Source organism: Podarcis raffonei, chromosome 18, assembly GCF_027172205.1.
Source record: "Podarcis raffonei isolate rPodRaf1 chromosome 18, rPodRaf1.pri, whole genome shotgun sequence".
Lineage (NCBI taxonomy): Eukaryota > Metazoa > Chordata > Lepidosauria > Squamata > Lacertidae > Podarcis > Podarcis raffonei.
Genome location: NC_070619.1, coordinates 12792661 through 12806143, shown reverse-complemented (window position 1 = coordinate 12806143; position 13483 = coordinate 12792661). Strand labels below are relative to the sequence as shown.

Below are 13483 nucleotides of genomic sequence, written 5' to 3'. Positions count from 1 at the left end.
TTGTTTGTTTGCCCCCCCCTTATAAGACTTCTCAAGTCTCAAATGTAGAATAAAATGTTCATAAATGTACCAGGCAAACACATTAGTATAGAAACCACGTGTACAGGAGAGCAACTCTCCCAAGTTGACCTCAACCCTTTCTCTGCAAGGAGGAAGGAAAGGGGAACAATAATAATTGTCTTTCCATTTGGACTGTAGGGGCTTACACCTCCCTTTCAAAACACAGTCTGGCAAGTATCTGTTCAGCTGAGCAAACTACCAAGATGCGCAAGAGATTCAGGAACTATTTACCATCTCCAAGGAATGGCCAGGCTGCCCAGAAAATACAACTGAGTAAGGCATAATTACCATTATTAGAAAAGTCTGGGATCACAGGCAAGACCTTACAGCAGGTGCTTCTAATCTCAGCTCGTTACACACAGTGAAAATACCAGATCAAATACTTATTTCACTCATTAGAATGCACATCCATCTCTGACTTTTGTCTTCTGGGCTTTTTCCTCTTGTTATTCTGTCTCTCACAGCTACAACAAGCCTACCATTAAAATTATGGACTGGTCAATTCTTCGTCAGGGGGCAAATTTAGCAGGGGATCAAATACTAAGGGAAATTGCAACCCCACTAACGACTGGAACAGTTCGCAATGGGATGGGATATACACAGAGTCTACGTAAAAGAACATTGCAAAAAGAGCAATCCGTTGGTTGAGCTTTGATGTGCAATTAGGCTATTTTTAAAACTGACAGTAAATCAAATCGGGAACAAAAGGGGAAGATTGGAAGCCTTGTAAAAAACTTAATCACAAATGTATACACAAAGTAAGTAAGTAGTAATAATAATAATAATAATTTATTATTTATACCCCGCCCATCTGGCTGGGCTTCCCCAGCCACTCTGGGTGGTTTCCAAAAAAATATTAAAATACTGTAACACATCAAACATTAAAAGCTTCAGATGTTTTCCAGAAATATGAATAATTGCTTATTTTTTTATATCTCACTTTGCCTATTGTACTTTTCTGTTATAAACCTCTCAACCAATAAAGCATATATATATATATATATATATATATATATATATTTAAAAAGGAGATTTTCTCGATGGTTTTTTTAAAGATAAGCTTATAAACTGCGCCCATTCCTTATTACAAGTTTTGGCCCTGCAGATTTCTGATTTTTCGGGTCTTTTTGGCCCTTTCGGCGTAATCCGCCCCCCATTTCTTTCGGGGGGGCGCCATCTCCCATCATGCTCCGGGGCCCCGCTCTGCCTCCAGCCGCCCCCCCATCCCTGGCCTAGCAGGGTCTCCATGGGGCCCAGCCTGGAAGGGGCGCCCCATAGGGAACCGCCGCCCTCCGCCCCGCCTCGGCCGGGGCCCCCTCGCGTCCCCCGGGCTCCCCTCCGCCATTCCCACCCGCCCGGCCGCTCGCCCGCCGCCCCGCAACGGAGGATGGCCGCGGATTCTCCCTCGCCGCCCCGGAGGAGCTCACCTGCCGCCGCTGCTGCCTCGTCCAGGTCCCGCCGGAAAAAGGAACGCCGGAAGTGGAGGACGCGGCTATGTGCGCTTGCGCGACCCAGCCCCGCCGGAAATGGAGGAAACATAGAGACGCCGCTTCCCAGAGAGGCCGGATGTGATTGTCCCGACCCGGAAGTTGTCATTTCCGGCTCTGACACAGCGATGGCGGCGGCGGTGATGCCGGTTCCCCGCGCGGAGCTGAAGCTGGTGCGGCTGCTGAGCCGCTGCGAGGCGCTGGCGGCCGACCGGCGCGGGCCGGACGAGTGGCGCCTGGAGAAGGTCCGTGCGCGGCGAGGGGCGGGGACCCACAATGCACGGCGGGGTTGCCATGGGAACGAGGGGCCCGCCCCTTTTGGGCAGCCGCCTGGCAGGCCGGCATCCGGCAGGGGCAGCTTTTCCTGCAAAGAGCAGCACCTGTGGGCCGCCTGCCTGCGTCTATTCTCAGATTTGGGGGGTTTCATTAAAAAAAAAAATGCAATTTCATATACTCTCAGGATTATAAGAATTAAAAATAATTATAAATACTGTCACTTGCTAAAACAATTAAAAAATCTTACCTTTATTATAAACAACTTCAAATCCAATAAATCTGAAGATCGCTTAAATGGCTCAATGTAAATTTACAAGTGGACGCGCACTGTCAATCAATCAATAGACTTTATTTGCGTAGCCGACAGGCCATAGCATCAGAGGACAAACACCGACAAAAATTCATTACAAATATAGATACCATAAAATCTTATGACCTATTAAAACCCTAGGTAGAAACTGGATTATCATTCGTCAATGACCCTCTGTCCCATGGGCAGCAGCCTTTTCTCTGGTAGATTGTTCCAGGTCGGTTAAGTAACTGTTTACAAACAGTCTTTGCAATTATTATCAGCAATTTGTTATTTACTATGCTGCCCCGTTGCTCAAAAAAGTTCATGGAGCAGCTTAGCAATGAGTACCGTATTTTTCGCTCTATAGGATGCACTTTTTCCCCTTCAAAAATGAAGGGGAAATGTGTGTGCGTCCTATGGAGCAAAGAAGCCATAGCCCTGCGACCTTCTCCCGGCTGGAGAGGTGTCGCGCGACTACGGCAGGAGCCTCTCCGCTGCGCGCCTTTCCCCACTCCCCGACCTGCTCTTTGGGGCTGGTGGTGGGCTTCCCCTGCCAGCCCCAAAGTGCAGGTCGAAAGGAACCTGAAGCCTTGGCAGAGACCTTGTCACCCAGCTGGGAAAATGTGTGTCTTCTGTTGTTTCTCAGCAGGCACATTAAACCACCATTTCCCACGTGACCAGCTGATATTTTGAAGGTCTTAGGTCTGTGTAACAGATGCAGGGAATCTGAAAACGCAAAGAAAATCTCCGAGGTCATATTGTAGCAAAAATGTAGCACTCGCAGGCAACTGTTTCCCAGTTTGTCGGTGTTTATACTCCATTTTTTTAGATTTGCCTTGAGAGAGTCTTTAAACCTCTTTTGTTGACCACCAGCATTACGCCTTCCATTTTAAGTTCCTTTTGGGGGTTGGGTCTTGGTGGCGCCCCTCACCACAAGGCTGTAATTTCAGAAGGTTTTTGGAGCGTTGGCAACCTTCCGGCCGTGCAAGGCGATCTCACGGAATGTCCTGCCACCTGCAACCCGGTCGCCACTGGGTGTCGCCCTCGGCCTGAGGGGGCTGCGTTCCAGCTTTGCCTTGGGAGGACCTTGACAGAGCGAGCCTCTCCGCCCCCCGCCCCCATCACGATCAAGCTGCCACGTCATGTCATGGGTCCGTTCAGAGCCAGAGGGTTGCTGTGTCCTCGTGGTCTCCCTCCCGTTAGAGTCAGGGAACGTCGCTTAAGTCATAACGCTCTGCTAGGAATTGTGAGCGGGGAGAGTTGCTGCTGCTGCTGCTGCTGCTACTACAGTCAAATCCTGCTTCCAGTTGCAACTGGAACTGGTGCAAACTGGTGCATGTAGCCAGCCACTGGGAGGACAGGAGGCTGGACCAGGTGGGCCCCCTTTGGCCTTTGCTTTTTGAAATATTTTTTGGTTTTACAAAATAAGCCACACAATTATCCCAGTTTTGAAATAAATTATCCCAATTTTGAAATAAAACAAGATTCTTCCGAATCTTTTTTTTTTTTAAATACACTATTTATTAAATTTCCATTTTACAGTGGTACCTCAGGTTGCAGACACTTCAGGTTACAGACGCTTCAGGTTACAGACTCCGCTAACCCAGAAATAGTACCTCGGGTTAAGAACTTTGCTTCAGGATGAGAACAGAAATGGCGTGGCAGCAGCGGGAGGCCCCATTAGCTAAAGTGGTGCTTCAGGTTAAGAACAGTTTCAGGTTAAGAACGGACCTCCGGAACGAATTAAGTACTTAACCCGAGGTACCACTGTATATTATTACAATACCATAACATTTTTCAATGATATTGATTCAATTGAAATGTCGACCTCCTTCTCTCCCAACTCGTGGTTCCTGAATTATTATTTTTTAAATTCTTTTAGCATTTGTACATTTTCCTCCTTACTTCTCTATGAAGAAGTGCGGCAACGAAAAGCCCCTTTCAAATGCCCTAAATAGGTTACTTGAAGGCGGGTTTCTGTGGCACCTCCAAACCGAATGTCTTTCTGGGCTGCCCCTTCACTTGAAGGCGGCTCTGGCCCAGTGTTGCTCACACCAGTTCCCTCTCTTTCCTTCCCAGTACGTCTCTGCTCTGGAAGAGATGCTCCTTGACCTCCAGAAACACTCCAGGTGAGTTCCTTTCCCTGGTGGGATCTGCAGAGGTCTCAGAACCATAGAATTCTGCAGGGCAGAAATCGCAACGAAAGCTTCCAATCTCTGCTTAAACACCTCCAAGAAAGGAGAGTCTGAGGGAGTCCCTTCCCCTTTCAAACAGCTCTTGCCTTCAGAAAGTTCCTCCTGGTGTTTAGTCGGAATCTCCTTTCTTGGAACTTGAAGGCCTGGGTTCGAGTTCTACCCTCCAGAGCAGGAGAAAACCAGGCTTGCTCCGTCTCCCATGCGACACAGCCCTTCAGATATCTCCTCTCAGCCTCCTCTTCTCCAGGCTGAACACTCCCAACTTCTTCAACCGTTCCTTGTAAGGCTTGGGTCTCCAGACCCTTGATCATCTTGGTCGCCCTCCTCTGAACGCCCTCCGGCTTGTCAATACCCTCTGGAGGTACCCAGAACTGAACTTGGGACTCCAGGTGGGGTCTGACCAAGGCAGAATGGAGCAGTACTATGGCTTTCCTTGATCTGGACACTAGACTTCTCTTGAGGCAGCCTAGAACAGCACTCAACTTTTCTGCTGCTGCATCACACAGTTGACTTCAAGGGCCTTCTCCAGAATCTTAGCAAAACAGATGTAGGAAGAGAGGAAACCGCTTTCTGCCATGTCAGACCATTGGGTTTCAGGCAGGGGGAGAGCAGGGATGCCAGAAACCAGGCGGTCCACTGGCCTGATCCAGCCACTTTCCTTAACGTCCCGATGTTCCCCTTTCAGCAAACCTGCTCCCGAGGTGCTGAACGAATATTCCCGCAAGGTGGATTTCCTGAAGGGGCTGCTGGAAGCAGACAAGCTGGTAAGGCCCATTGTGTGTGGACTTCCTTCGTGGTGGGCCTTCTCCCCGACAGCAGAAGGCCGGGCTGCATCGTCGTGTTGTAAACAAAAATTGTCCTTCTTCCCTTATGGGGTACCCAAGAGCCCATATAGAGTCCTTACATAGGTTCCCTATTGGTAGGAGAGAATAACAGAGGCCAAGCAGAGAACATTGAGAAGCAAAGCAGCTAGTAAGCCTTATCTTTATTGATCTGTTGCAACAGGGTGCTCCCCTCACCTGCAGGAGAGAGGAGGGACCCAGAAAAATGGCATGCAAGGCCTTATAAAGGCTTTTGAAATTGCCACCCTGTAGATCAAGACCACCCCCAGAAACATCATACCTACATCACAGAAGGGGTGTAACCTAAGACCACCCCTCAGATACATCACACCTACATCACAGAAAAGGCGGTCTAAAACAGAACATTTGAATGTTGTTTGTTGTTTATCTCCTGTCTGGCAGGTTACTTGATTGGATTTCCTGCTGAGCCTGGCCAGTCTTTTGTAGTGATAAATACTTAGTTCCTGGGCCAGGTCACAGGCTCACACCCTAGTCAAACACAGACATACCCTGAAGACAGGATTTGTGAAGGAAAAGACAATGGGGAGGCTTTTCCAGTTTGACCTTGCAGAGAAAGGATTTGCTCAGTTTGGGAATCAAAATGGTTCCAGGTCGGTCTTCCTGTGCTGATCTATGTACATGCTTGGTTGGTACACTTATGAACATTACCATATATCTAAGACCATAAAATTCCTATCACAGTCGCAAGCCCCTTTCTCCCTCCCGGTCTCTCTCTCTCTTTTCCTCCGCAGTTGTCGTCTTCCGAAAAGGCCCTGGCCAACCAGTTCCTGGCCCCCGGGAGGACCCCAACCACCACCAAGGAGAGGACGCCAGCCACCAAGACGGTGCATCTACAGACCAAGGCCCGCTACACGGGAGAGATGAGGAATGAGCTTCTTGGTACAGTTATGTCTCTCCGGCCGAGGCTGGCGGCGGCGGCTCCTCTCAGCGCTCCCCCCTGGGGGGTTGCTTGGGCTCGCTGCTTCCTTCACCTCGGCTCTGGCTCTCTGTGTGCGCACCTGTTTCCATGTGGGGACTCCCCTGATGGCATCTTCCGTCTTGAGGGACAGGCTAAGTTCAGAGGGGGACGTGGGTTAAACCGCAGAGCCTAGGGCAGGGGTCAGCAACCCGCGGCTCCGGAGCTGCATGTGGCTCTTTTACACCTTTGCCGCGGCTCTGGGGCAGATACTAGCGAGGGGAGGAGGCACATTGTGCGCCCCGACACTCCCCACTGTGGCGGGCGCTGTACTGGCTGTGACGTCGCATGGGGGCAGTGCGTGCGTTAGTCACGCACCGTCCCGACGTCACCTTCCTGCCCGCCCGCTACATTGTAAGGGGCATGTACGCTGGTCACTGCATTGAAAGGGGGCATGTACGCTGGTCACTGTTTTGAAGGGGAGTGAAGAACACACACACACAGGAGTAATTCTGAGGGGTCAAACAAAGAAATAATAAAAAGTGACAAAAAAGTTATTTTTATAATGACGAGTTTTGCGGCTCCCAGTTTTTTTTTCTTCGGAAACGGGTCCAAGTGGCTCTTTTTGTCTTAAAGGTTGCAGACCCCTGGCCTAGGGCTTGCCGATCAGAAGGTCGGTGGTTCAAATCCCTGTGACGGGGTGAGCTCCCGTTGCTCGGTCCCTGCTCCTGCCAACCTAGCAGTTTGAAAGCACCTCAAAGTGCAAGTAGATAAATAGGTACCGCTCCGGCGGGAAGGTAAACGGCGTTTCCGTGTGCTGCTCTGGTTCGCCAGAAGCGGCTCAGTCCTGCTGGCCACATGACCCAGAAGCTGTACGCCGGCTCCCTCGGTCAATAAAGTGAGATGAGCGCCACAACCCCAGAGTCGGTCACGACTGGACCTAATGGTCAGGGGTCCCTTTACCTTTACCTAAGTTCAGGGGGGCGGAATCCTTTTCTGCCACAGGGCCATGTTCCCTTCCGGGAACCAGTGTTAGCTATATCAGCTGGGTGCCAAATGGCTCCTTAAACCAAGGTTGCAGTTGGCAAAACAGATACAGTCGGACCTCGGCTGTCGAACTTACATCTGTTCCGGGAGTCGAAACGGTTCGAAAACCGAGGCAGAGCTTCCGACCGGCTGCAGGAGCTTCCTGCGTTCAATCGGAAGCTGCATCGGATGTTTGGCTTCCGAAAAGGGTTTGCAAACGCTCGCTTCCGGGTTTGCTGCATCCGGGAGCCAAAACGTCCGACTCGCAAGGCGTCTGGGATCCAAGGTACGACTGTATCTGGTTGCCATTTTGGGGCAAGTCTTACTTTGCAAAGGATGGACTGGCTGTGGTTGATTCCCAGTTCTGGCTCGGTTAAGAGGTTTGAGAACTTGGAAGAAGGAAAGTCACTTGATTCAGGGACTGTCCACCAAGCCGAAGAGCTGAAGGCGGAGAGCCAGATAGAGGGGTGGCCTGGGGAGTGTCACAGGGGCCGGGTAGAGGTGTTCAGAGGGCCACATGGAGCCTGACATTCCCTGTTCCTGGGCAAATGTAGTTCCTCAGCCTACGACGAGGCATGAGGCGTCCAAAGGCCCCAATACCCCCGACCCCAATTCCCCCCTATCACTGAACGCTCTCTCTCTCTTCCTCCCCATCTTTCTGCTTCGCCAGGACCCCTCACGCCTGCCTGGTAAGTGTCTGCTCAGATCCATGCGTACAAAAGGCGCCTTGGTGTCTTTTTGAGGAATCAACTTCGCCCGGTTTGGGAGATCCGTTTTTATTTCCGGCGGAACTGCTTTCTCCTCCTCCTTGAGTTCATTTGGGGCTCGTCGAACCGGTTTTCACGGGGTGGGAGAATTGTAGAGTCGGAAGGGCCTCGGTTCAGTTGTGTCTATTGATTTCAATGGGTCTCCTCTGAGTAGGACCCTGTATCATCCCATCCTTTGGGTGCTCGCTAATTCTGGCTGTCTGTCAGCTCTTGGGGGTCCCTGTCACCCCTTCCCCTGCCTGCCTGCCATTACTTTTGGGGCGCTGTGCCTCCACCCTTCCCTCTTTACCCCTGTCCGCCTGCAGGTCGCCTTCTGCTGGCCTCTGGCCTTTCCTTTGCACCTCTCCCCCAGCTGACGAACACAGACAAAACCTTTTCCTCCTTCCTTCCCCAGATCTGGAGGAGACGAGCCTGAGAAAACGCACGTGAGTGTCTCGTGGGGCTTTTGCTCTGGGGCGGCGTGACTAAGAAGACGTCCTTTGTTCTATTTGGGGAGGCCGGGTTTCGGTGGGGGGCAGGAAGGGGAGGGTGGGGCTGCCCTGGCTTGCTCTGCCAGGAACACAAAGTGTGTGCCAGTCCGGGGGGCGGGTAGGCAGTTGCACAATGCGGGCCTTGGGCTGGAAGAAGGGTCTTCTATCCTTTGAACTGGGAGGTAGGAGAAGTTCCAAAAAAAACCTCAACAACTTTGGCTTCCTAGAAAAGCTCAACAGCTTAGGCGCATCCAACAACAATGGGTAGATCAAATCACTGCCAGTTTTTTAATACTGTGAGTAGATCACAGTCGATTGGGAGTTGGATGTCCCTTTACTATATAATAAAAAGGTAAGGATGTCGTCACGCTGCTCTTCACTTGGTCACAGGCAGGTGGCGCTGTGCAGTACAGCTTGAAGGAGAGAGCGGGTGGGCGGGTGGTCCAGGCAAGCAATGGGGGGGAGCCAGAGCAGGCTGCAGTAGCTCCCCCCCCCCGATCCACTGGCTCCTTGAGGCCTGCCAGCCCCGGGCCCCTGTCTCTGGGATTGTTGGGAGGAGTAGGTGTGCCTGGCGAGGGAAGTGACCAGTAGCACAGCTCCTAGCACAAATGTAAGGAGGGCGCTCTCTCTCTCTCTCTGTGTGTGTGTTGATACACCCCAGGGGCCCCCTCCCAGACGAGAAACAGTCGGCTGCTGAGCTGGACGCCGTCCTGCAACACCACCACAGCATCCAGGAGAAGCTGGCCGAGGAGATGCTCCACCTGGCGCGCAACCTCAAGAACAACACTCTGGTGGCGCAGAACGTGATCAAGCAAGACAACCAGGTGAGGCGGGTACTCAAGAGATGGGGGGAAGCATGGCTTGTGGATACCCCTGCCTGCCCCCCACCCCCAGTTGCACAGGTTGTAACTCAGTGTTTGCCCGCAGACTCTGTCCCACTCGCTCAAGCTGGCCGACCACAACTTTGAGAAGCTGAAGGACGAGTCGGACCGCCTGGAGCAGCACGCCAAGAAGTCCGTCAACTGGCTCCTCTGGCTGATGCTCATCGTCGTCTGCTTCATCTTCATCAGCATGATCCTCTTCATCCGCATCTTCCCCAAGCTCAGGTGATTCCTCAGGCCGCGGGCGGCAACCTGGCGACTCCTCGGTTCACCTCACGCCGTTGCCCACAAAGTCCGAGGCCCCCCGGTGCTTCCCTGACGGGGTCTCTGAAGACACTCGCTGGAAGGGAGCTCCTGGCGCTTCTCTGATGGAGTCTCTGAAGACACTCGCTGGAAGGGAGCTCCTGGTGCTTCTCTGACGGAGTCTCTGAAGACACTCGCTGGAAGGGAGCTCCTGGTGCTTCTCTGATGGAGTCTCTGAAGACACTCGCTGGAAGGGAGCTCCTGGCGCTTCTCTGACGGAGTCTCTGAAGACACTCGCTGGAAGGGAGCTCCTGGCGCTTCTCTGACGGAGTCTCTGAAGACACTCGCTGGAAGGGAGCTCCTGGTGCTTCTCTGATGGAGTCTCTGAAGACACTCGCTGGAAGGGAGCTCCTGGCGCTTCTCTGATGGAGTCTCTGAAGACACTCGCTGGAAGGGAGCTCCTGGCGCTTCTCTGACGGAGTCTCTGAAGACACTCGCTGGAAGGGAGCTCCTGGCACTTCTCTGATGGAGTCTCTGAAGACACTCGCTGGAAGGGAGCTCCTGGCGCTTCTCTGATGGAGTCTCTGAAGACACTCGCTGGAAGGGAGCTCCTGGTGCTTCTCTGATGGAGTCTCTGAAGACACTCGCTGGAAGGGAGCTGCTCTGGGAGAAAACGTCCTGCCTGCTTATAAGGTTGACAGTGGGGAGGCTCCTTCAGCTCATAAGCCGGGCCTGAACAGGGAGAGCAGTCGGGGGTTCAAGCCGTTTGGGACCTGGGTATGGGTTGCTTCCAAGAGCCTGGTTTCCCCAGGCAGAGGCGGAGTTGCCAGACCAGGCCCAGTCTCTGTTGCATGCGGGGGGCAGTGGGGGAATCCGACAGGAACATTTCTTCTTCCTCCTGACTGCTACCTTTCCACCTGCAGGGAACCGAGTCCCTGTTTGGATGAGGGTGGCCATTCTGTCATCGTGTAAAGCCCCCTGTATCCCCCCCCAAAAAAGTGCACCGTCACAGCTCAGCTACCATTTGGGGACGGCCTGGAAGGAGGAATACGAGGACGTTGGGGTTTCGTTTACCTCTAATGAGGTTCTGCCGCCTGTAGAGGAAAACCAGGACTCTGGAGCTGGGGGATTCTTGGCCGACGAGTTGGGGCAGGTTGGTGTGGGGGGGGGGAGAAATCACCTATCCTGTTCTTCTCCCCCCAAAGCCCCAGGTCCTAAACATTCAGGTATAAGGACTCCACCAGCGTTCGCTCTTCTTTCCCAGCCAAAAAGGAAAATACAACTTTGGGGGGGGGTGTTGGCCACAGTTCTTACGTCTGCATGTTAGACTGTATGTGCCACAGCGACCGCAGGGGGAACGAGGGGAAGAGGGCTGTCGGAGGCACCTCGCCATTTCGAGAGCAAAGGCGCCCCCACCTTGCAGCGGCGGTGAATCACCTGCAGAAAGAGGCGCCAGTGGGGGCCTCGTCCCACCGCTTGCCAAGCGCACACCTTCAGCTTGGGAGGTGGGCCAGGAGAGGCGCAGTCCCCCGAGGGGGAGAGGCCCTGCCTTGGCCGCCCAAACGTCGGGGCTCTGCGTCGCCCCCACTTCCCTGCGCCAGAGCGATGAGCCTCTGCTTGCCCCCCGCCGCACGGAAAATGTACTTCGCCCTGCCAGCGAGGGAGCCGAGTGATGCATCGCCAGCCAGCCTGCCTGCCACCACTTGCGCATTAAAAGCAAAATCCGACTCACTACCACGGTGTGATTCTTTTGTGCGTGCGGCCGGGGCGGTTTGGGGGGCAGCGGCTCTGCACCCACAGCCCCCTTTGTCGTGGGGCTTTGCGCTCAGCGGTGGAGAGTTCAACTGCGGAACTCCCCTCCGTGGGAGGCAGCTTAGCCGGAGACGCCTTGGCACCTTCTGCCTGCCAAGCAGGTGTCCTGCCGGCGGAGGGACAGACTGAGATGCCTCTGCCGCAACGGGAGCCTCTGGAGCTTCCTGCTCCGGACGAGGGACACTTCTGAGAAGCCCTTCATTCTCTTCACACCTAAGGTGGCAGGATCTCCATCCTGCCGGCGCTCTCCCCGCCTGGAAGGAAGCGGGAAGGGAGGTGCGGTGATGCAGAAGCCGTCTTGGCGTTCCCAGGCTCGCAGGAACCAGCGAGGGGTCAGCTTCCCAAGCTCTTGGCGCCAACGGCTGGTGACGGAGGAGGATATCCTCTGGCCGGGGGAACTTTCCAGGCCGTGGGTCCTGAAGGGCTGGGGCAGGGGTGGGGGAGGCAGAAGGGGCCCTCAAGCCGCCCTCTGTGGGTAAGCGGGCTTCCCTTTCGGGGTTGGGTGCCCCTGGAGAGTTTGATCTCCGTCCGTGCTAGAGATGGGCCTCTGTAAGTGAGATAGGGGGCAAGGAGGGGCCGTTAAGAGCACAGAAGGTTCCTGCCAGGCCAGGGTTCAGATCTCCACTCAGGGCACAAAGCTCGCTGGGTGACCCTCGACCCTCTCAGGCCTACAACGCAGGGGTGTTGCAAGGATAGCCCGGGGAAGGAAAGAACCACACACACTCGTCTCGAGCTCCTTGGGAGGCGAGATAAAGGGGATACAAAGGTAAAAATAAATTAATTGGGCAGGGGTGGGGATGGATTTCGTAAAGTTTATACCGTTTTTAAAAATAATAATAATCCTAAAGCTGGTTTATGAGAAAGCCAAAGCAATGACTATCAGTTGGGGGGGGGTGATTTAAAACTTCAAACAAAATAATAATGAATGAAATGCTGATTGAAATGGGTTATTGGCTTTCGAAACACCCGGCAAGGCCTTGCGAGGGAAGCCCCACAGAGAGCACGTTGCAGCAAGCCAGCCTTGAAGTAACCAATTTTGGTGATGTCGAAGCAAAATATATTGGGTTGATGCATGGAAGGAGCAGTGTGGGAAGGGAGTCTCGGAAGATTCAGTTGCCCCCCCCCCACCTACACCACCCGCCCATTAACAAAGAGGAAGAAAGTGAGTGTCGTAATTTACTGCTCTCTGCCACCCAGGCTGCCCGTAAGAAAGCCACCTTGCCCATGAGAATTCCTGGCGACGGGAAGAATGTAATTTCTTTTGGCAAAAAGATTCCAGTTACTGTTTTGTGTGTGCGTGTGGCGGTATCTAGGTGACAGCTGAAAGGGGGGAAATTCACCAGTGGCAATGGCTCTTTTGCGTGAGTGAGGATGCCAAGGGGATTCCGGGCAGGGAGGGTCTCCAGGTCCTAGGGAGGCGAGCGGCCTGACGCCAGAAACATCCACAGGGAAAGGTCTGCAGAACACCTGTATGGCATGCAAGAGACGCCAAGGCCAGTCTCCAAGGAAGGCTGGGAGTCCAAAACCAAGAGAGCCACGAATAATAATAATAATAATAATAATAATAATAATAATAATATTTATTTATACCTCACCCATCTGGCTGGGTTTCCCCAGCCACTCTAGGCGGCTTCCAACACAATATTAAAACTGCAATAAAGCATCAAACATTAAAAACTTCCCTAAACAGGGCTGCCTTCAGATGTCTTCTAAAAGTCAGGTAGTTGTTGATTTCCTTGGCATCTTGTGGGAGGGTGTTCCACAAGGCGGGTGCCACCACTGAGAAGGCCTTCTGCCTGCTTCCCTGTAACCTCACTTCTCGCAGGGAGGTAACCACCAGAAGGCCCTTGGGAGATGGACCCCGGTGTCCGGGATGGAGACGCTCCTTCAGGGATACTGGGCCAAGGCCATTTCGGGCTTTCAAAGTCAGCACCAACCCTTTGAATTGTGCCCGGAAACGTCCTGGGAGCCAATGTAGGACTTTCAGGACCGGTGTTAAGTGGTCTCCACTCCCATTCCCCAGTCTGGCTGCCACATTCTGGATTAGTTGCAGTTTCCGGGTCACCTTCAAAGGCAGCCCCACGGAGAGCGCATGGCAGTAGTCCAAGCGAGAGATAACCAGAGCATGCACCACTCTGGCCAGACAGTCTGCGGGCAGGGAGGGTCTCATCCTGCGTCCCAGATGGAGCTGCCCTGGACACAGAACTGACCTGCGC

The 13483-nt window shown here is 53.2% G+C and overlaps 1 protein-coding gene across 1 annotated transcript; it reads left to right on the top strand.

The window, feature by feature from the left end:
* The first annotated feature begins 1295 nt into the window (after positions 1-1295).
* USE1 (unconventional SNARE in the ER 1) lies at positions 1296-11071 on the top strand. The gene is made up of 7 exons (XM_053372241.1): positions 1296-1792; positions 4195-4244; positions 4996-5074; positions 5905-6052; positions 8256-8286; positions 8993-9155; positions 9259-11071. The coding sequence occupies exons 1-7, from the start codon at positions 1307-1309 to the stop codon at positions 9439-9441; spliced, it is 1140 nt and encodes a 379-aa protein (XP_053228216.1). The 5' UTR covers positions 1296-1306; the 3' UTR covers positions 9442-11071.
* The last annotated feature ends 2412 nt before the right edge of the window (positions 11072-13483 follow it).